Raw genomic sequence first — 23,343 nt, 5'->3', positions numbered from 1 at the left:
TTTAACTATCCGCCCCGCTAACGTTCTGAATGTCGCCTGTTTCTTAAAGTGAAAGTACATAAGAAAACAACAGTATTTCCTGAATTTTAATCTCATGAGGGTGGGAGATGTGAATCCTCTGCCTGCCACATTCTCACAGATTGGGCAGGAGGGCCAACAGCTTTTACAGGATTAGCCAGGTCCATTCGGCTCTAGGAACTGGGCCATTGAATTAAGTGATGTGGGGTCACTTAAGTCCCAGCAGCAATACTTGCGTTCGGTGGATTTTTAATCTTATACAGTAGCTTTCTGACCTGTTGAATATTGTGTATTCTTCTATTAAAAGTTCTTGTAAATTCACACAACGTGAAAACTTTGCTAAATTATTCCCATTTGGCAAATATATTTTTGTATTTTAATAAACTCCCTAAGAATCATTTCGATCTAGATGCCTGCCACTGGGGTTAGCACACAAGAGCCGTGAGTAAGGACACTTCACTATTTGTTGTCTGACCTTGTGCACCTGTGAGATTGTCTACATCGGCATGCAATGAGCATACAACCAGGCACAGCATTTTGAACGTTTTTACCTTGAGGTTGCAGGTCTAGAAAAAGGCAAGCATGGGTTAGCCTCTGATTACCACTCTTCCCTCATACCTACAATCCTTTACATTTGTAAACTCGCATCTGACCGTGTTAGCGGAATGGAACTGATTTTTGAAAATATTGGAGATTTCTAGATTAGGGATCGATAGGGTTAGAAAAGACTCAGTCATACAGTAAAAATGCACGGACATTTAGACCAGACAAGGTACCAGTGGCTTCACCACGAAACTTCAGTGCCATGTGAGCGTGTGTTTCCAAGAGATAATGATAATAGGCACTAGGAAATACGTAAGACACAAGGAAAAGGCACTTGGTTCTGTGCCAACTAATCAGTGCTGCTCTGGTTTACAAGGACGTAAGATTGTAGCTCCATGTCCCAAGGGCCAGGTAAAGTCCACACCCATTGCAAAGTAAAAGGATGTTATTGTTGAACATCTTGAAAAAAAGTCTGTGGAGACCCTAAAAATCCAAGGCGGTGCCAGTTAACTGGCAGATGGCCAGTGGAGGCCTTTTTTCAAGAAGAAGTGGCAGTCTGTGTCCATGAATACAGAAGTAGGAGCCTGCCTCAGCTGCTGGCGAAGGTGAAAGAACAAATATTCCATCTTTAGTACACAATTGAGGGGCTGAGGGGTGGCTTCTTCAGATGTGTTCTTGTCCTTTTTGACACCTATGTACCAGCTCTGGAAAAACATGCTTGTAAAATAAAGTATAACTATAATTACACTACTACAAAGGTACACAAGTGATGATATTTAAAACCATTTCCTCAATAATATCTTTTAATTTCATTAATAATAATTCAATAAAACAGATTTAAATCATTTTTAAAAGCCAAAGACAACAATGTCTATGTACGTTTATTTCAATTCATAAACCATTCATCATTTCCAAATGAATGTTTATGTCCATCGCTGTCAATATGAAAAGTAACTTGCTTACTTGAAAACGTTTCATCATAGGCACTGAACCAATGATGCAATGAAGCTAGCTGTAGGGCTTTTGGTTTTATAAAACTCAAATGGGACCATTAGAGATTGAGACAACTCGGGATCGGGTTTGCGCCGTGCAAATTGTTGTTGCCAATTCAAGTACAAACTGCACGCATGTGGATAGATCGTTGTCGTGAATTGAATTGAGGCTTAACAACAACCCATCAACAGTACATTAATGACAGTGAAGCACATTAGACTCCACAGTAATGACAGAGTATTAGATTTGCAAACCACGAAGGTTTGTTGACCGATTAGCAAAGTTACAAACTCAAATCATTCAAATTTATCATAAATCAACAATCACCTTGTAAAAACGTTGTTCTGTATAATCCAAAACGAGTCAAAATAGCAAATACACAGTCCAGCTATTTAAAGTTGTCATATGAAGTTGGAGGACGTTAAGCAGCAGGTGTCAGCAAGTAAATCCTCTAAAATCAGAATCGAATAAATATTCAGTTAGGTAAAGAAAGTAGATGTGCTCAGGAGTCTAACTCTATGACCAGGAGCAGAACAAGATGTGGTCTCAAGAGAGTAGAAAGGGGCATCTGAATCTAACTGGCCCTCCGATGGACGATTAATTCATACAATTTTCAATAGCACGAAACACTTGTCACAATTCTCAGGTAGTAGAGAAGATTCAGGATCCAGAATCTCCAGATAATGTAGTTTCGTTCTTCTTCCCAGACATAAAAAAGAAGGTTACAGCTGCACGATCTTCGAGAGATATCTTGTAATAACATGATGTCAACTTGTTTCAGGCACAGGTGTAGACAAATTCACTATTTACTCTCAATGGAACACATCTGCAACAGTTCTCACAGAAACCAAAACATTTGCAAAAATCTAGTTAATTCAAGTTACTGCAGCCCAGTTCCTGAAACGAGAGAAAGAGTGAAGGAGCTCCACAGCCAAAGAACATTTTCTAGTGTGAGTTCATTTAAACTGAGGCCTACATTAACTATGGCCAACCTAACATGAAACTCACTAACTATGGTCATTCTTAACATGAAAATCCCCCCACTAAATGTGTACATATATGAAATGCTAATTAATATATGTGTGAGAGCAAAATGAAAAATAGTGACAGCATCACCAGGGTCAATATGAGTCAATACAGTAAATTCACCCATCTTTTTCTATGCTGTATAATAACAAGTGACAACAGCCTGCCACCTCATCATATGCAGAGAAATCAATACCCAAGGAAGGTTATTACTGCAGAGAAAATTAAATGAGAATACATAGAAATACAAGCAAGGGCCACTTCCTATTACACCAGTTGTATCCAACATCTTTTCTTTTACTGTAAAAACCAATAATTGTGATAGGGAATGTTTTCTTTCATCCAATTTAACAGTTCTGAGAATATAACATAACAGCGCGAGTCATATATTAGAGGGGTATAACACTTGTTGTTCTTATTTTCTGTGAACATGGCTGAATAGGAAATGAAAAATGTCTTACCACTTAGTCACTATTCCTAATATTTGATGGCATGCAGCATCTCACTTATTGGATAGCCATTAAAGAACCGTACAGGTATATAGCGACATGCAACTAAATTAATCTTGCTTATATGCTAAGATTAATAGCTCCCATAGTTGCTCAATTACCTAAGCTTCCCATCCATCATGCAGCTCGCTTGAACAAGACTCTCTTGCCAACATCCTAAACGCCAACTTGCTTTTAAATATGGGCGACCAGAAGAGTGTGCTTACATCCTAGTCACATGTGTATTAACCTCTAGACCACTGACCAATGCCGTGACCCTAGAACGCGCTTCATCCTCCATTCCGTACAACTACTGGTTAAAACAACAACTTCAGTCCCTTTAACACATCATACAGCCACTGTACCGCTAACCATTTCTGCAAGTGTTGGCTCCCTGAGTCTACAATTACATAAAGCTAATATCGGTTTATCAACAATAACCTTCTATATGTGCAAACTCATGCACTCATGCAAAGTCCTCCATTATTAACAGCTATTACACACAACTAATAGTGCTGCTAATACTATAAGGTGTCAGCAATTGTTTTAAAAACGCACCCACAACAGAAACAAGCAAAGACCACTGACCGAAAGAGCTCTAAACTCTGATGATTGTTATGCTTTCATACTGTAAAGCCCACGATCACATATATATTGGATTCATAAATACACTACGTCGTACGTTCATTCATTCATCCAGTACAGGCAGATCCTGGTGTGAAAGATCGTAAGAATTCCTCAGTGTGCCCAAAAAGTTTGGAACAGTTTATACAAGGAGTTCACACTATTCCCATATGTACAGAGCAATTCACTAGGAATTCTATTTAAAACATCCTCGCATATAATATGCCACAAAAAATAATTCTCAGCGCACAGCCAGGGCACACCGATCTAATGCAGAGTTAGGCCCGAGTTTGGCTGTGTCCAGTTTCCAGATACATTTATTCTCTTTTAATGCCGGAGACTTATTAACATGAGTGCCTCTTTATTGAAACTAGTACAGTGTCAACAGCACACCAGAACTCTCCCTGTGTCCTTATGGTTTTTAGATGTATAGTGTTCAAAGATGGGGGCATTCAGCATACCACTCTGAGTCCTCGTAGAGTATGCTGGCACACTTCCTGGGTAGTCTATCTGATGCAGCATACTTCACACGGGCACTCCATTCAAGAAATGATGTTCTTACAGCAAAATGTGTAAGAAGTATCCATTCCTTCTCGTTCACATACAAAAGATTGGTGATTGTTAGTCGTGCCACAAGCAGAGCAGTAACCACACTCAAAATGATCTCTAACAAGGTTAAGAACACAACTTTTCTTGAATTCCAACTACTCTTAGATGTTCATCCTAACCTTTTCTAAATACCTTGTATGTGGGTAGATCTGCACACCCTGTGAAAAGTGTAAACTGATGTGTTGTGGAAAGGGTAAATTGATGTTTTATGATGTGTCAGTGTGCTCTCTCACAAAGGGGTATAGCCCTAACCCCTGTAATATATACACATTGTTCAGGGCCTGGGAACACCCAGGTCTGTGAGATGCACAGCCTAAGTCCCTGCGGTTTCAAATTATTATAACAACTTTTGCAATACATTTTATCAAAATCAAAACCAAGAAACACAATGAAATTTCAAAACCTTATATTGTTAAGTACCAGCAATTTTCAATAAAGCAAATTTCTATATATGAAATTAAGAAACAAATGTGCAGCTCTCTGTTGCATGCTAATGTGCTTTTGACAAACACTCAATAACATTGAACTTTGATTTCAAATGTTATTGAGTGTTATTGAGTTAAACTTTAAGTTTAGATTTTTCTTTAAGCATCAGTAAGGCCTCGTGATCACAGTACCAGGCTGTTTTAAGTGCGTGATGTACTAACCGCATAGGTTGCCCTGGGCCACACATTTTAAGTTGGCACATTCTCCTCTTTAAATGAGTTGCCCAGTCCCTCTTGACAGGAAGAATTGTCCATATGTTATCCCTGAAATTATGTTTGTGCCAGCTGTCATATTACAAATGAGTGTTTATAACTGTAGTTTTCATATACAGGCCAGTACATACAGGTACATCCCCACCTTAATAAGCAAATCTTAAAAACTGATACCATCCTAATTCACTGTATATTGTAAATCTAGGCAGCATAAATTAATCCACTCCCGGAAACAAGGTAAATCAGGCTCAGTACTTTGCCATAGTATGAAAACATAATCGCTATATCTCATTCTTATCCTAATAGAGCCATAAAGGATTATCGATATGATTAATGGGTTCCTTCTCAAATTGGGCCATATATAAAATGGCCAAGTTTGCAGGCAAAGGTAGTACCCATAGCATCTCCTTAATTTGTCGGTAGGATCTAGTTATTCATTAATACCAATGTGGAACACTCCACAATAAAAGCATTAAGGACTTGGGGGCCTGATTACGACTTTGATGGTACGGACCGCCTGCTCCAACACCGGCAAATCTCACCGCTGGCCAGTCACCAGATTACAAGTATTTTTGTAGTCTGGCGTTCCTTTAGCATTCCCATGGCGGTGCCTTTCAAAAAGACACCGCCATGTGAACGTCAAAGGCTGTTCACGCATGGCATGGACTGTTGCATCCATGCCATGCAGGAACAGGGATTACATGCACACAGGGGGGCACAGCATGTGCCTCCCTGCATGTATCCCCAAGCCCAGCGGCACAAGGGGGTCCTCTAGGGCCCCCTTTGTTTCCTCTCCCTCTCACTTTGCACAGCGGGCTCACTGCCGGAAAAAGTGAGTTGGGGAGGAAACTTGAAACATGCTTGGCGGTGCCGCGGCGGCTCTGCCAAGCATATAGTGGCCTCAGGACAGCCACGTCGCCGCCGGGGATTGTGGAGCCCCGGAGTTTGTGGGAGTCCACCTACACCTGTAATGCAGCAGTGCGGACTACTGGTGCAGCAGTCCACGACGGCCATCCTACCTCCACTTAGGACGTAATCAGGCCCTTGGTCTGGATGTATTCCACCCTCCAGATCCAACTCTATAACACTTAAACACATGAGATTGGGTAATGTTGGAATACACACTCTAAAGGTCTAATGTGACTAAGAAATATTGGAAAGGATCTAAATCGAGGCCTTCAATTTCATGCATGGCCACGGCCACAGTACAGCCCCTCTTGAAGAAATTTACCACAGGAGCAGTTTTAAGAAAAAATGAACATATTTAGAAAGAGGTTACATAATAGAATGTCAGTCCACTACAGCAGGTCTTCCAGGGTGCAAAAGGGATATTTGTGGATTTTTATGAGAGTGTATAGAACAGGGATGTTAAAGTCCACGTTGTCAAGGCATCTATATTCATTTTCACTCAACCACGCCTCATATAGCGCAATATTAGTTATGGAACGGATCTGTCTACTTATATATGGTTTGGGTCATTTCTTACTGTCCGACAGCGTTGAACATTAGACAACAGTTGGAAAATCTCAGCATTGCAGTTTTCTCTGTTTTGTACAATGTTAATACCTCCTTTGTCAGGTGGTTTAATTAGATTGAATTGCCAGCATTTTATTGGTGTAATTAAACATAAAACAGATACAATTTCACATTCTTGTTTTTCTGAAAGAATTTGTCCATTTCGGCCGATATATCACTTTCAAATAATGAAGTCTCTTTTCCCACCTAATGATTAGTTGGAAAAAATGGCCAGAGACATCCATTCTAGCATTGGATTCTGTCTTTGAAAATAAATGTTTTAGTCTGAAGTATCAAAAAAAATAAAAAACTGTTCTATTCTGGTTTGAAAATAATGACAATCTCATATGTTGAGACAAATGTTAGGCCTTTAATTGATATAATTGTCCCATGTTCATTTAGAAAGGCCTTCAATTTATAGAATCGTCCCATGTTCATTTAGGACGAAAATAGGCTTAGTCTCATTTAAATTATCATAATTAAGACAAATGGGTTTGTTACTAGTCATACTATCTGCTGTAGGTTTGACAATGGCTCGGAGTATACTGGCCCTGGTACAATTCTTGTTGGCCTCTCCTGCCCCTACACTTGGCATAATCCCTGTGCTGGCCTCTGCCTTAAAAAGGCTGTTGATTAGCCTGAGTGTCCGCATTCTAGCCAGATATAGAAGGGCCTGCCTGTTTATTAGTATCTGAATCTGTGCTGGAGAAGGGTTAAAGAGACATGAGCCTCAAATATGATGTAAACTTGTAGAACACTATAGATGGAGGAGTTCATGGAAAAGATGTTGTTATCCTCAATTGGAGCGGAAGCCTTCTCCAATCAGTTTATCATAGATAGTGCGCATCGTACTTTGGGGCCGGGCCCGCCCCCGGGTAGCACACCGCGTCCCATAATAGCAAGACTTTTGAACTACAGGGACCAGGACGTTGCACTCCGGGTAGCGCGACATAAGCAACAATTGTCCCATGATGGAAACACATTCACCATCTACCCGGACTTTACCCCCACGGTTCAAGAAAAGAGACGCAAATTCATAGAAGTTAAGAACAAATTGCGGCGTGCCTAAATTGATTACGCGTTGTTGTATCCAGCGCGCCTCAGGGTCACACATCAGGGTCAACAACGATTTTTCACCAAGCCGCAGCAGGTGGAAGAGTTCCTCAAACACTTAAAGCGCATGAGTCGCAATGATGGTACTTTAGCATCGTCGCAACACTCATCTTCAGTGGGAGCGGAGGATGACTCGCAATGACTGTGGAGCTGCTTATACTCGATGTCTGTACAGTGGACTGAGACGGTGACAACCACCGGACAGCCAAAACTGTTGTTTAATTTGCGTACACTGCTCAGCTGACTGACCAAACTGAGCCCTTACCAATGTACACTGGGCACCCTCGGCTCCCCCAGAGTGCCCCCTCTACAGCTACAGTGGACTCTCTGAGCGAGGTGTTCCTGTGCTGTCACATAGGGTTACCCCTCATGGGCATTCCCCTGCTGTCGCTCACTGTATGGTTTGTGCAGTGTGCGTCTGGATTTTTTGTTTGGTTGATTATGATGGGAACAATTGATTATTTCTGGCAAGTTGGACTGCGTCAGTGGGTGGGGGGAGGGAAAGGGAAGTGTTTTAATTAACACGGGCCTCTTACAGAGTCGGTGGTTTTTGGTTCGTAGTTTACTGTGGATAACATGTGAATCTAATGTTGCACTGCAGACGCGAAGGAGGGCGGTACACTGGGAGCGCACTCGTGAGCTGGGTTACAATGTGAGGGTGTGGGCCCCGTCATTGTCAGGCACACAAGGCCATGGATGACACGGCTCCGGAGAAACTGAATATTATTGCATGGAACATCAGAGGGCTGGGGGATCAGCGCAAAAAGCGACACATCCTAGCTTACTTAGACAGGCATCAAGTGCACATAGCCATGTTACAAGAGAGTGTTAACACCTTTGCGAGTAAGTGGGCAGACCACAGAATTTTTTCCTCGTATTCCTCCTATGCGAGGGGGACGGCCATACTTATAAAGAAGCGGACGCCTTTTCAATTAGAAGGTGCTTCCTGGGATGCACAGGGAAAGTATTGCCTAGCCTGGGACCGACTGGGTGCTGACTCGGTCACTTTGGCCTGCTGCTATGGACCGAACGTGGATGCCCCGGATTTTTTCACTGCACTGTGGGCTAAGATTTTTTAAATAGGGTCAAACCACATAATCTGGGAGGGGATTTCAATATTGCATGCAATTGATAGGTCCCACCCTGCCCCCATCACTACACTAAGGCGCGCCTACTGCACAACACTCTTACTACTTATCAACTGATAGATGCCTGGAGGCATACGCACCCACACAATCTAGAGGGAACACACTACACTGCGCAGGCAGTATCGTGGGTACGTCTGGATTATGTGTTTCTGTCTCGAGGGCTGGGCCCGGCTATATGTCAGACGCAACACCTAGCTCGCACTTATTCAGACCATGCCCCTTTCAAAATTACACTGTCCTCAGCGGACTATGGCCCCCCACACAATAGTTGGAGACTACACGCTCCTATTCTATGGGACACGGTATTTCAGGAGGAACTGAGAGAAGAGGGGTGTGTTTTTTTTGTACGGAATAAATACTTTACTTTACTTAAGGTTACACTTCGAGTGTTCTGCGTTGCTAAGGGGGCTGGCATCCTCAAAGATATTATGAACACTCTGCGCAAGCTGGAAATAGAGCTTAAAGCTTTAGAGACAAAGTTGGCGGTGCGCCCGGACAGTCCCACCCAGCTTAAATTTAGAGAGACACTCACAAACTACATGGACTCGGCACGGAGAGAGTCACGCTTCAGGGCTAGATACTAAGTGGCCTATGGTGAAGGGGAACGACCAGGCAAGGCTCTAGCAGACACGATTAGGCAGCCGTGCTACTCCAATTGTGTGTTAGAACTAGAAGACCCTGGGGAAGTGGTATATAGAGACACTGCGAACATCCTCAACGCCTTTACCACTCATTATGCACAGCTACACACCACCAAGAGAGTAGATGGATTAAATTTGAAGAGCTATTTAGAGGATGTGACCTTGGGATGGCTGAGCGATGTACAGCGAAAATGTCATGCAATATCATGCAATCATGCATATGCAGTCTGGGAAAGCCACCGGCACCGATGGCATTCCTATAGAGTTTTACAAAACGTATATAGATCAGATGGCTTCCATACTGCGTGAGGTTTATGAAGACGCACTGGAGACTGACTGCCTGCCTCCCTCCATGAGAGAAGCCCTCATCATCTCGCTTTTAAAACCAGGGAAGCCATCATGCCAGTTCGACTCCTACAGGCCGCTGTCCCTCCTCAACTGTGATGCAAAACTATTGGCCAAACTCATCGCGACCCGCCTCAGCTTACTGATGGAAAATTTGATTCTTCCTGATCAGTCTGGCTTTCTGCCGGGAAGAGCTACATTGCATAATTTAAGAACTAGGGGAGAGGAGTTGGCCTAACTGCTAGGGCGCCCGACCTCAGACCTGGGGATCTGGGTTCGAGTCTCGGTAACGACGCCAAAACCTCCTGTGATTCTGAGCAAATCACTTAATCTCCCCGTGCCTAAAATGAAAGTAACTGGAAAAACGTAAAATGTAACGTAACTGGAAAAATATGTAAAGCGCTCTGATACCTGATTCGGTTCGGGTCTAGTTCGCGCTATATAAAACTACGCAAAAAAAAACCAAAAAAAAAAACCAAAACACTTTTCACCATTTTAAACAATGTCTCCTCAGAACTGCCCCTAACAGCTGTTTCTTTAGATGCCACAAAGGCTTTTGATTTAATAGAATGGAACTATATTTTCGGGGTGAGGTTGAGAATGGGGTTTCCACCTCTCTTCCTCTCCTGGATCCAACTCCTATACCATTTGCCAGTTGCTAAAGTGCTAATAAATGGGCGTATATATCAGGCGTTCCCGAACACAAGGGGCACCAGACAAGGATGCCCCTTATCCCCTATACTTTTTGCGCTGGCGGTTGAACTGTTAGCGGCGAAGCTGAGACAACATCATAATGACAAAGCCCTAAGATGCAATATGAGGCAGATATTACTATCCATATATGCAGATGACATCACTTTATATATTCGCAATCCGCAGCAAAATCTGAACCCAGTCCTCAGAGCATTTATTGTTTTCGGGAAGCTGTCTGGGATCCAAATCAATTGGGGTAAGTCCTGTCTCCTTCCTTTGACAGCGGCAACGGGTTGTTTCCAGCTGGACTATCCCTTCGAATGGTGTGATGATTTACGATATCTGGGTGTGCCTGTCACGAGAGAGAGAGGTATGCTGATGGGCCTTAACTATTGCACGGCACTGACACACATAACGGATTATGTTTTCCGTTGTATTACACTCACTCTTTCTATGGCGGGGAGGGCGTCCCTAATTAAAATGGTGATACTGCCCCAATTGCTCTATCTGTTTTTAAATATACCGTTTCATCCAGGGAGCCATTTTTTCAAGTCGCTCAGGTCTGAATTGATCCGACTGGTATGGGGGTAAACACTCAAGACTGCAGTGGAACATTCTCACTAGACCATTCTCGCAGGGTGAATTTGAAGTGCCCAATTTTGAATTATATTATCTCAGCGCACAGGCCCACTTTGCGTACTTCTGGGTGCATCAGCCAAGATATATGCCGCAAGTGGCGGCGGAGCACTGGCTTGCTCATCCCATTCCGATCAAGGGGGCGCTGTATGATACATCTGCTGGCAACGCATAGGTCATATACTGGACACTGCACTACTTTACTCTCCGCTGTTACCTCTTGTTTGTCATCCTAGTATGCCCCTCTTTCAAGAGGCCATATTTCGAACCTTCGTGGAGATCACACACATTAAAAACTGGGGAGACCTGTATCACGAAGGCCAATTTCGCAAGGCTGAGCATATTTTTCAAGGCTTGCATCAGACTCCACTGGATGTTTTTTTGTATATCCGACTTAGACAAGGCATTCGCTCCCATACTCCAGAGTTTCCGGCTGAGCCGCCATTGCTTGCTCCGCTACAACTGGCCCTCAGAAGTGCGACAGCCAAACAGCTGGTATCCCTGATATAATGCACAGTGCACACACAAAGGGAAGAACTGCCTGCATAGGCCAGAACACGATGGGGGGCGGAATTGGGATTTGCTTTGACAGATGAGCAATGGGAATACTGCTGCTCGCAGACTGAGCAGGTTTCAGCTAGCAGCAGGCTAATTATCATTCATTATAAATTCCTACATAGAATATATTACACCCCAGCCCGAATGCACAGGGATAAACTGCGCAATACAGACAGGTGCGACAGGTGCCAGGCCCGAGTGCGGACTTCTTACATTTAGCCTGGTAATGCTCTGGAATACATGATTATTGGGGACAAGTTTTCCAAGCATTAGAGTTGATGACAGGTACCCATGTAGAACCCACGCCACTACTGGCCCTGCTGGGTTATGTCAAACCGCTACAGGCGCAACATCACAAATATGTGGCACTTGCGCTGCTCATGGCCAAACGACGAGTGGCATGCCGGTGGGGCAGAAGCAGGGCGCCCAAGTTTAAGGTATGGTTGAACGACCTTGTTTTTTGTCAAGAACAGCTCAACACGTATGCGGAGCTGTTACCGGGAGCCTCCAAGCCCAGGGACATATGGGGCCCCCTGACTGGCTATCTGCTAGCGCATCCGCGCAAGAACCCTGAATCTGAGGCTGGGGCGCCCGCGACCTGAAGAGCCCTGGATACACTGGATATTGTCGAGGTAATCCTCCATTACAGAGTGGAGCCCTCTTGCCTTATATTGTTTGATTGACACACTGCAGAGACTGGAGCGACCAGGGCGCCATTTGGTGTGTTGCACTATTGATGTAACTTGCCTAATTATTGATGGTCTGTGCTATGCGTAATTGTAAATGCTTCCCAGATTGTAGTGCTGAATGATATTCTGATTATTTGTCCCATGCTCCTTGATGTTTCTGTAAGAATTGCATAGTGCCTTGCTGTAAAATGGTGTGTACCCGGATGCACACAATCACTGTGACAATTGTATGCCGATAATGTGCCAATTACTGTATGAGAAGATGATACACATGTATAGTTTTGATTGAAAAACAATGAACAGAATTAAAAAAAAAACTTGTAGAACACTGACTAAACATTCACTTGTAGCTGTAAATTTTCATCTAAAGTAGACTTTTAAACTTATATTTTGTATTTTGTGTTTCAGATGTCGAAGAAAACAATACTGTGGTAAGTCTGAATCTTGCTTAAAATAGTGCAGTTGTAAAGGATAATTCTTCCACCTTGCTCGACGAGTTACTCAGTTAAGAACGTTAGTACCTGTAACAGTCCATCAGTGTAACAGCATTATTTTGGCCAGCTTTCCCGTTCACTTCCAAGCTTTTAAGGCATAGTTGAGTGTAACTTTCTTTTGTTTAGAAAATGTGTAAAGTTCATGCATGTCAATGATTGGTCTGAGAGCTCAGGAAGCTTGGCTTCATACACAACTTACCAAATTATGTTTATAACAGGGATGAAATGGTAATTATGTTTCCTTCCAAAACTATGAAATTGAATCTCATAGGTCATTTATGTAGCCTTCATGCCTGCCACCTGTAAGCCAGCGAAAGTGACTAAAATCAGTGTTAATTGTAAGGTCAGTGGCATGAAGCTGCTTGACTGTGTTGTGCTGTGCTGTACTGTGCTGTGCAGTGATTTGTAACCTGTTGCTTAGTGATTTGGTGTGCTGTGTTACGATGTTTTATGTTATTTTTTCTGGATTTACCCCAGCAGTATAATACTTTCCATTATGCAGGGGTTGACACAGAAGGCATTCTGTTCTTGTGTTGACATTTCACACCAGCAGATTTCTGGCATGGAAATTCATCACCTCCTATGTTGGCTGGCACTATAAAGCACACTGAATCTCATACTGGGCAGAAGCAGAGCTGGCATCACCAAAGATAAGATCAGAGTTTGACTCTTCTTATTTTGGGCAAAGCAACACTGTGTGAGCACCACACTTTCAGGATACTTTAGGATTCGGTGGAGCAGGAGTCCCATTATAAACTGGAAAGGAGCTCCGGGGTAGCGCTCCCTGTAATTGAACGGAAATTAACCTAGATGCCAGGAGTCTTTTTGTTGTTGGTCATAGCTTGCAGGTAGGCACTTACCGAATCAGAGAGGTTGTTTAGTTAGAAGCCTTTTATGACTAGAGAGACAAAGGCCATTAGACTGTATGGTGTCCTCTTTTTGGATCTCGCCGTGACAGCGCATGCTTTGCATGCGCTCCCACAAGAGATACTATATACACTAAGGGCTTGCAGCACGCCCATTACTGATCCGCACATGGTTTGGTCGCAAACTCCCATTTCCCTTTGGGAGCTTGTGCTGCAGTTGGAAACCGGCCGCAGCACAAGCTCCCATGGAGAAATGGGAGTTACTGTACTGTGCCAGCGGTCAGAGACTTACCGACCGACATCCTAATCAGGCCCCAAATTCTCTGCTGACAAAAAGTAGAGTAATTTACATCAGTGTGATCTACAGCAGCATCCCTTCCCCTGGGGTCCGTGGATCCCTGGGTTTTCCACAATGCTTATTTAGGACTTCTGTGCCTGTTTAGAACATTTAATAATACCAACAGATTAATAAACTATACATACATAAAAATCAAACAAAACATTTTAAAATGCTGTGTTTTTGTTTTTAAAGCTTCTGTTCATTGGCCCTTTTTTTAAAGCATTTAAAGTGTACAGCATGACATCATGAAATAACATATCGGTTAAGGATCAATAAAGAATCATCTTCAGTGTTACAGAGATCTCTTCAGTCTCGTCTATTATGACATCCATTCCATATGCTTGCTGTGTACAGGAGATGTCCTCTTGCTTTTACAAAGGTGGTCACCAAACAATGCAGTATGAAGATATACAGTACAGTCATAACGGTAGCAATTGATCCAATAGGGATATGGGGGAAAGAAAAGACAGAGAAAACTCCAAACAAATCATATAGACAGACGTGGGTAACCCAGTTGGGTGTGCGCTATTAATCGATAATACAAGTGGATAATAAAAGACGGATCATTAGTTGAACGGTAGGGTTGTTTGTTAGAAGGCCCTCTCCATGCAGCTCTCTCAGGACGATGCGTCACATGAGCCCTTCACTCGAGGTCCCACCTCTCGTCCTGTTCTAGAGGACATGGGGATCTACACTCTTCTATGCTCAGCACCAGTGTGGAGACCCATGGCAAGCATCACCTAAAGTTCTCCCAGTTCAGTGCTCATTCCGCATTCCCCTTTGGCCCCGTGTATCATCTGCTCCTCCCTCGGATGTACTACCAATGGTCTTCCGTTCCCCCTTCAAATCGCTCTATGGGTGCTCCCAAGCCACCAACAACTCAGTCTAGAGATCCACTTTGAGACATCGTCTTACCCCTCTAGTCTCCTCCCTGACCTATGCCCCCTTCTCTGCTCTCGCCCACTGTGTCACATCAGATCTCCAGACACTAATCCAGGGTCCCAATGCTATTGCAGATTTCCAGGTCATGTGGATACGCCTTCTAGCCAGCACAAGACCCAAGTCTATAAATCCTGTACCCACCTTCCGCACGCTCAGCCTCGGAAAGAGTCCCAAGATGCAAGTGTCTGGGGAGCAAGGGAGGATGCGTCCCAGCGTGGAGTCCAGGGCGGCAATCCCCTCCTCCCAGAAGGGACGTAGCTGGGGGAATGCCACACCATATGAAGGAAGTCAGCATTTAAATCTCAGTCAGGGGGAAGGTTCCCCCCCCCTATGAACTACTTGATTTTTATGCGATGTCATGTAAAGTCACATTGACGTAGTCAAATTGGAGGTACTTTAGTCTTGTGTTCCTAGAGATCTTTTATGGGGAGGCTTATATTCTATCACACTTTGAGTCTGTTAGGCCACACTGCAGGACCCTCTCCCATCTCTCTTGCAGGGTAGAGAGGGGTACAGACCATTGTAGAGAAGGATTGACAAAACCAGGTCACCAAGTGTTGGGCGGAGCCCATGGTGACCACCAACTGCAGATTTGTGGGCTCCTCCGCTCGCCAACCCACAGATCCTAAAACTCATGGATTACAGCTTCATATATCAGGAATTGTCCTGCTGGCAAATCGTAGTGTTCCAACAAATCTTTCAATGGCAGCAATGCTCCCTGCTGATAGCAGTCCCCTGCTGTCGCTAGTCTGGTGACTGTCCAAGCCGGCAGTTGGCCTGTAGTAAAAAAGGTGAGGGGTTCGCCATGGGGGAGGGCCACTAGGGGCAGTGACAGTGTATACAGGGATGTTCCCACAGTTCGCAAGACACATCAGCGCCAGCACCTCAGTGTCACCGATACCACCGTGCGACTATCACCGCCAGACGGAGCAGTTTTACCAATAGGATTTCTATATGATCTGATAGTCCCAGCTCCGCTAGATTAGTCCCATCAATCCATAGCGTCAAGGCCGGACTGGCCATAGCAGGCACCGGGTGTTTCCCCAATGGGCTGCCACGATGGGGGCTGGTTTTCGGCCGTAGGGGGGGTATTTTTGTTACCGGGGGTCTGCAATATCGGCCCCCTGTACTCCCAGCGGGGCCAGCCGAGCAGTTTGCCAGGGCCGGATTCTGTTCCCAGTCCAGCCCTGCGTAGCATAATCCATTGAAGCTGAGAAGCCAGGAAATATAATTCAAAATCCACATCTAAGGTTAGTCAGGGACACTCAATGATGACCCCCGTTCCATATCAATTCCCACACCAGTGTGTCCAGTTGTCTAAACACAAGACCAGGATACTTATTGGCAAGTTAGCAAAAAGTAGAGGAGCCTTTTTAGACACTGAGATCTGGGCCATAATGAGCAGCTTGAGGGAACACCAAAAAGGGATGCAGGACTTGAGGGACAAGAGAGCTTTCCCTAGATTACCCTCAGAGAGGTCCTCCAGTGAATTAAAAATCTGGATCCCCAGGTATCGGAAGGAGGTGGGTGACCACATCAAGCCTGGGGGTAGGCCCGGCGGTCTTAAAATGCTATGTAAGTTTAGACATTTGAAATTGGAGGTTAAAATTAAGTTTGTTTCCTTAGCTTTATTTGTTGGAGCAGCACAAACACATCACACAGAATGTTGAATAGGGCTGGTGGCCTCCCTGGAAGCACAGGTATGCACCAATAAAAACAGTGCATGCCATGCATTAGGAGGAAACAACTAAAAAGTGATATGATAGTCTAGCATATTGCTTCGTCTTTTAGAACTAAAAGCACATTATGAAAGGCTCCAACCTTCCCATTAAAATTAAATTTTTATTTTGTAATCTTTTCATTTGAGTGAATGAAATAAAATAGTTAATAATCGGTGTACTTAGTTGTTGTAAACCTTTTATCTATTTATGTGTATTGTTCTGAAGTACAGATATAAGAAAATGCTTTGGAGGGGGGGAGGGGAGGGCCTGGCTTCTAGTCGTGGTTAATTGGTGGGCCACATAAGTCAAAGGGTTAAAAAAACACAGGATATCGCTCACTGAGTACAAAAGATAGGTCAAAAGGTTACTTAAACAAAGGCAGATTTTGAATTACCCTTAGTAAAATTATATTGTGTTAGAAAGTGAGAAAACAATCCCAGGTTGTTACCATGTCAGTTTACCTGACTTCCCTTAAGTGTAGCGACTTATCCTACAGTTTTGCTATATAGTATGGAGGATGTTAGTAATTATGTATTTCTAAAAACAAGTGCCAGCAAACTATTTTTCTTGACAAAGTTAGTTGACTATTCCTTGGCATTTATAAAGTGTGAAAGTAAGGGAATGGCACTCAATACTTATACCCCGTCTTGGTTTTAATTTATATCCTAAGACAATATAAGTGACGAAAATGTATAAAAAACAAATAATTCCATTACTGGCTGGAAGGTCCTTCAAGCTAGATTTAAATCTAAGATGTTCTTCCCTTTCCTGTGCTGAACCCCCATCAATAGGTAGCATGATCCTTGGCAGGCCAAAAGGACATTTAGTTTCCAGCCCCTGAAACAATGGCCACAGCTAAACAATAAACAGGGAGCTGTCAAACAAATGTATAATGATTGCATTATTTACAAATGTCTTATTATATTTTAATGAAGCAGCATTTTCCTTTTCCTCTGGCTTTTCCAACGTCAAAATAAAACACTTATATGTGGTGGAGGAGTACATTTGCAGAAGAATGTGGATGGTTTAAATAAGTAAGAGTAGGTAAAAGGTGTGGATATGAGAAATGCTTGTCTTTAGAGGTAAACTAAAGTTATTCAAATTAATTTTGATTTTAGCTTTCAACGAACGCAAACAAAAACTTATATTAAAAATGCAAATGTATGCAGCATATGCCTTTAAAAAGGTACTAAACACATGCAGATCTTAAAACAACAGTCAGTCATATCTAGCAGATACAGAAATCCCAAGGCATACCTAATTGTCCTTCTGTTTGTCATTAAAAACACGCTTCCTAAATATTGCCACCTCTATCTGAGGTTTGCAGCAAATATAAAGAATATGAACGATAACTTCCACTGTAATCTGACATAAAATGCCAGTTTTTCCTCCTGTGATATTGTTTGTCAGTAGTCCAAATGTAATTGTCAGGGATAGACACCCAATAGGTATAGTATAGAAAAACATGCAATTTAGGCAATATAACTAGTTTTAAGTGTCACTGTGGCACACATTGAATGTGATGAGCAATGGATGATGTTCCAACTGCTCATGAAGAAGGGACTGCAAGTACTGGGAAGATATCCCAGTCTATGGCACATTAATTCATAGTGCTATAGTGCTTCGAATGACAGTGTGTATCCAACAGCCCTTTCCGAAGAATGAATATATGAATATATATATATATATAAATAAAAGATTCCCGCTCAGCCCCCAAGAGCAGTGCGTGGCTGGGCATAGGGCCCGGTAACATCCAAAACAAAAGACTCCAGGAGTAAAATCACACACACTCCCAGCAAGTAAATGCTTCAAGGTTTATTGAGCAGCACACTCAACGCGTTTCCACCCTTGAAACATTTACCTGCTGGAAGCTAGGGTGATTTTACTCCCAGAGTTTGTTGGCTTGGATGTATATATATATATATATATATATATATATATATATATATATATATATATATATATATATATATATATAATTCAAGGGAACGGCGTACTGCCTATGAGCTATTAAGTACTTGTGGTGCCAGTGAGCAGTGTTACGCCAAGAGCTGCAATAAATCCAAGAAACTTCTTTCCACCTCTGTTTCAGAAAGCCACTGTATTTCGAGAAACTTTTGTTATAGAAGAATGTAATCCTTTGGCAGCGGAGCAATACACATCATTCAAAGTTTACACGTCTTTGTCACGCCACCGATCATACAAAAGCACTATATACAAAAAACTGGTGTTGAAAAAACAATAAGCATAGTAGAGGGACAAAAACCAGTGACGCCATCTTGAAGAGGCTTGTTCTTCAATTTAAATCACTTTGTGCATTACGTTGAACCAACACAAATCATGCAGTGAATTACAATGTCATCTGAATGAAATTCACATTGTTTCATGAAGCTCACAAGAGCAATCAAGTACGTAGTGAATTGTTAACTACAGTGTTTGTTTGTCCGATATGGAAACCATCTTATACTGGGAGTTTGATGCTATAGCCTCTAGTTAATCCCACTGCATAAGTATATAGTGAGTGAGCATTCTGGAGTACCGCACCAGTGGGAAATTGACATGTAATTAACAAATCCAACTAATGGCACTTTCAACGCCATTGTGGAGACACTTCTTGTGCATTTAAATTCATGCAAAACACGAAATAACTTTATGCATAACGTTGAGCTGACACAAATCATGCAGTGCATTACAATGTAATCTGATTGAAATTTCACATTATTTCATGAATTCCCCCCAGGGCAATCAGCTACTTTGTAATGTTAGTGTGATGTTATAGCATTGAGCAAACCCCATCGCATAAATATGTAGTGGACATTGCGGACTACAGCCCCAGTTAGCAATTGACATGTATTAAACAAATTAAATAATCTATATTAGACATGCCTTGTCATTTCAACTCAACAAAGGTTTCTCATTTCTAGTTCTACTTGAACCATAGAGGTGTGTCACTATAACATTAATACATGAATGTGTAGGAGAATACTAACGTTTATGCAGTGTCTTACAGTGAAAATTGCAAGACAACTATAGCATGTCTATAAAAATGTTTTTAAAATAACAAAAAGGCAAAAGTACAGTGTAGGACGTGTTAAGCCCAAGTGAGCTTAACAAAATGAACAGAATGTTCACGTTAATTTGTCTGTAAACATAACGGTCTATCTAGGCTAGCATGTCGATGATGACTGGGTCAACAAAGTCTAAATTGTAACTCCAAAACCATAGTCAGACGCGCTGGCCCCTGATGGGGCATACAGTATGTGAAGTACGTGAATTTCCATAAGTGATAGCTTTACACTGTCTATCTTCCATTGCAGTGCCTGAAGGCTTCGTCTCCGTAAAATATACACAAAAGAAAAAATGTTTGAATGGCTGAGCAATAACAATCTAAAAAATTGCAGCTCAGGCTAATAAAGAAGTCGGGAGGTGACATATAGATCTTCATCAATATTAAAGCCAAAGGGCTCTTTAATATCCATCACCAAGATATACCTGGATTCCAACTACCTGAGCTACCTCTCTCTATCCCCTGTTCTCAATTTCTTTGGTATACTGCCAATGGACCTGTAAGTGAGTAGCTTATGATCCCTATTATGCACCTACTGAAAATGGGGAGCTACTGGATCTGTATTTTTTATTGCCCGCAGATTTGGAGTACTCGTTTGTGCACCGGCAGTATGGTGCTCCCAATGTAGACCTTTGGACAGGGGCAAGACAGGGAATTGATGATCTTGTGGAATGGTGTGTGCAGTTCACTAATATTCTTGCCATTAGTGCAAGCGTTTACATTTTTGGCCTTTTTTAAAACCTGGGGTCAGTCTTAGCCATTATTTTTTGGCCGTAGTCACTTCACTTTTTTACTAAATAGTCCGTCAAAGAGTGGGGTTTTCTAAAAGTGACCTGTGGACTGTTAGCTATGCTGGCCCCTATCACTGGGTCATTTTTCATGAGATTGCTGTGTTTAGCGAGTGGTTTTCTTGTGCCTAGATGTTTATCATGCTACGTGGTGATGAATCTAGTGCTGAGTTCAATGTCAGTGTTGGCATTTTTCTTACTGACGCCAAAGAGGGCTTCTTCCCAACTGTACTTTGATACTCCATGTTCATCTACATTAAGAGTGGTATCTGTGTAGTTTTGTGCCCGTTGCTTATGCATCATATCTTGTTGGGTAACCTCGAAATTGTCCTGGTTACTGCATATGCGCCTTGCCCTCATCAATTCCCTAAATGGAATGCTGTTTTTCAAGGCTACCAGATGAAAACTTTGTGCATGGAGCATACTATTTCCAGCTGTGGGTTTTCTGTGCACCGTGGCTGTGAGTCTTTGATTAGAGGAGGGAAGAAGCCCTCTTAATCTCAACATTGCACTTATCCTTCAGTTTTCTAGCGAACCTATACTGATGATACATGGATCTACATAAGGACCTCACTAGATCAAAGGTGAAGCATTGCTCTAGAAAATACACTGAATGTCTTTCAAGATTGGATGACATCTATGTTTCTGCAACTAAGTAAATCCAAAACTGAGCTGATAATTTTCATCCACAGAGATCGCTCTTACACACAAGCGCTAACCAGGTTTTACGTTTTCAGCCTATATTTAGTCCCTTCTCATAAGGTGAAGAATCTAGATTTTGTTTTAGATACCAAAGCCGGGGTGCTTACTCATGTGAATGTGTCAGTGAAACAATGCTACTTACAGATCAACAGGCTCAAAACACTGCTCTCCTTTGCACTCTGCTCATTACACAGCACTAATTGTGGTTACTGCAGTTAATATCTCTCTAGACTAATGTCATGCTTTCTGTGCATGATTACCCAGATATCTATATCCAGAAAATCTCTACACTGACTTCTCATTACAGAATGCATGACATTTATGATCCTATGTCTAGTTTACAAGTGTCTTAAGAAACATGCCCCTAACTAATTAACTCATAAGATTGTTCCTTACTATTCTACTTAGAAAGAATACCTCTTTAATAAACAAAATCTGAGGTTTACGCTCATCTCCTTTGGAATGCCCTTCCGTTTCATAAAAGGACCTCCTGTTGCTCCAAGTCTTCAGACAGAATTGAAGACGTGGTTTGTTTGGCTAAGCAGATATAAGATCAGCACCAGGGGACCGTTTGGAGTAGCAGATGCTATAGAAATGCAGTCATTGAGTCAGCCAGTCAGTTGGCAGCAATCCAAATAGTATTTGATATGTTCACTAACATTATAGAGACTAAAGTTACGAAGACCATTTAGTGCTGTTGATATTGTGTGAATCGGAGACCGGTCAGCCAGGAAAAATATTCTGGTGTTGGGATTTCTATGCTCATTGAAAAATAATATAGCGTTGACTGAAAAGAATGATACCAGCTCATTAACAAGGTAAGTAAATAAATGAAGGTGAGAACTGGAGGATTGGTGGGGAAGGATGTGTGTGGGTGTGTGTATGGGTGTATAATGAAAACTGGTGGATTGGTGAGGAAGGATGTGTGTGTGTGTGTGTGGGTGTGTGAGTGTGTATGTGTGTGTGTGTGTATGTGTGTGATGAGAATTGGTGGATTGGTGGGGAAGGATATGTGTGTTTGTGTATAATGAGAACTGGCGGATGGTGGGGAAGGATGTGTGTATGTTATCCTGTGTGTATGTGTCTTTTTCTAGGTGTAGGTTATGTAATTGCAGATTACATATTTTTGTCACTGCCATTGACTGGCACATCGAGAACACCAGTGACTGGCATTTGATCGATAGCTGGGCACATCAATGTTTTGATTGGCATGTAACAGACATTTGGACCACATCCTGGCCTTGCATTTGAGGAATACCTGACGTATATAATGGCACTGAGTAGCAATATGAAGGATATCTGAGCCACATAAGAACATAGAATGGCTTATGGAGGATACCCGGAGCAACATCATAGCATTCACTGGAATATGTGGTATACGTTGGGTACTTCTGCTTTCACTGACATATGGAGGTGCCTGGAGCAGCTCATGACGTTAATTGCAACATATGGATACATGTGACATATCATGCATTGACTGATGTATTGGGATACCTGAAGCATATTAGGGCAGTGACGACATATTGGAAACCTGTGTTATGGTGTCAGCTGAACATGGGAGGTACCATGGAGCACATAGTGGCATTGACTGGATGCACTGGTGTACCAAGAGAACACAATGGCACTGCCTGGCATTGGGAAGGGAACTTAGGTTACATTATGGCACTTATGGGCATAAGGAGGATACCTAGAGAACAATATGTCATTGATTGACATGGGGGATACTAACATCACATCAAGACATTGACAATCAAATGTGGGATTCCTGCTGCATGTCATTTCATTGGTTGGCGTATGGTGGATATCTGTGCCACATTATGACATTGACTGCCAAAAAGAGGATTCCTTTAAATACCTTGAACACATCAATGTTTAACTTGGCAATGGGTTTAATGTAACACAGTCTTTCTATGCCTCACTTCCCATGTTGCCCCTCTCACTACCTCACCACACTCTACCTTACAACTCTTTATTTTTTGCTAATTCACCTCTCCACTTCTCTCTGCTTCCACATCTCAATAAGTTACCTCACTTTCTACCTTACCGATCTATATACCTCATTTGTTTTCTTCCTCTTTATCTTTAG

At 42.5% G+C, this 23,343-nt stretch overlaps 1 protein-coding gene across 1 annotated transcript in view; it reads left to right on the top strand.

Moving 5' to 3' along the window:
- Positions 1-23,343, top strand: part of PECAM1 (platelet and endothelial cell adhesion molecule 1) — a 588,149-nt gene that overhangs the window by 466,205 nt on the left and 98,601 nt on the right. The window contains exon 15 of the mRNA XM_078654345.1: positions 12,746-12,768. Within this exon, the coding sequence (XP_078510471.1) occupies positions 12,746-12,768 (23 nt within the window). The remainder of the gene's footprint in view (positions 1-12,745; positions 12,769-23,343) is intronic.

Source organism: Lissotriton helveticus, chromosome 7 (assembly GCF_964261635.1).
Source record: "Lissotriton helveticus chromosome 7, aLisHel1.1, whole genome shotgun sequence".
NCBI classification, from domain to species: domain Eukaryota; kingdom Metazoa; phylum Chordata; class Amphibia; order Caudata; family Salamandridae; genus Lissotriton; species Lissotriton helveticus.
The sequence above is the reverse complement of the archived record's forward strand: the minus strand, read 5'-3'. Positions and strand labels throughout refer to the sequence as shown.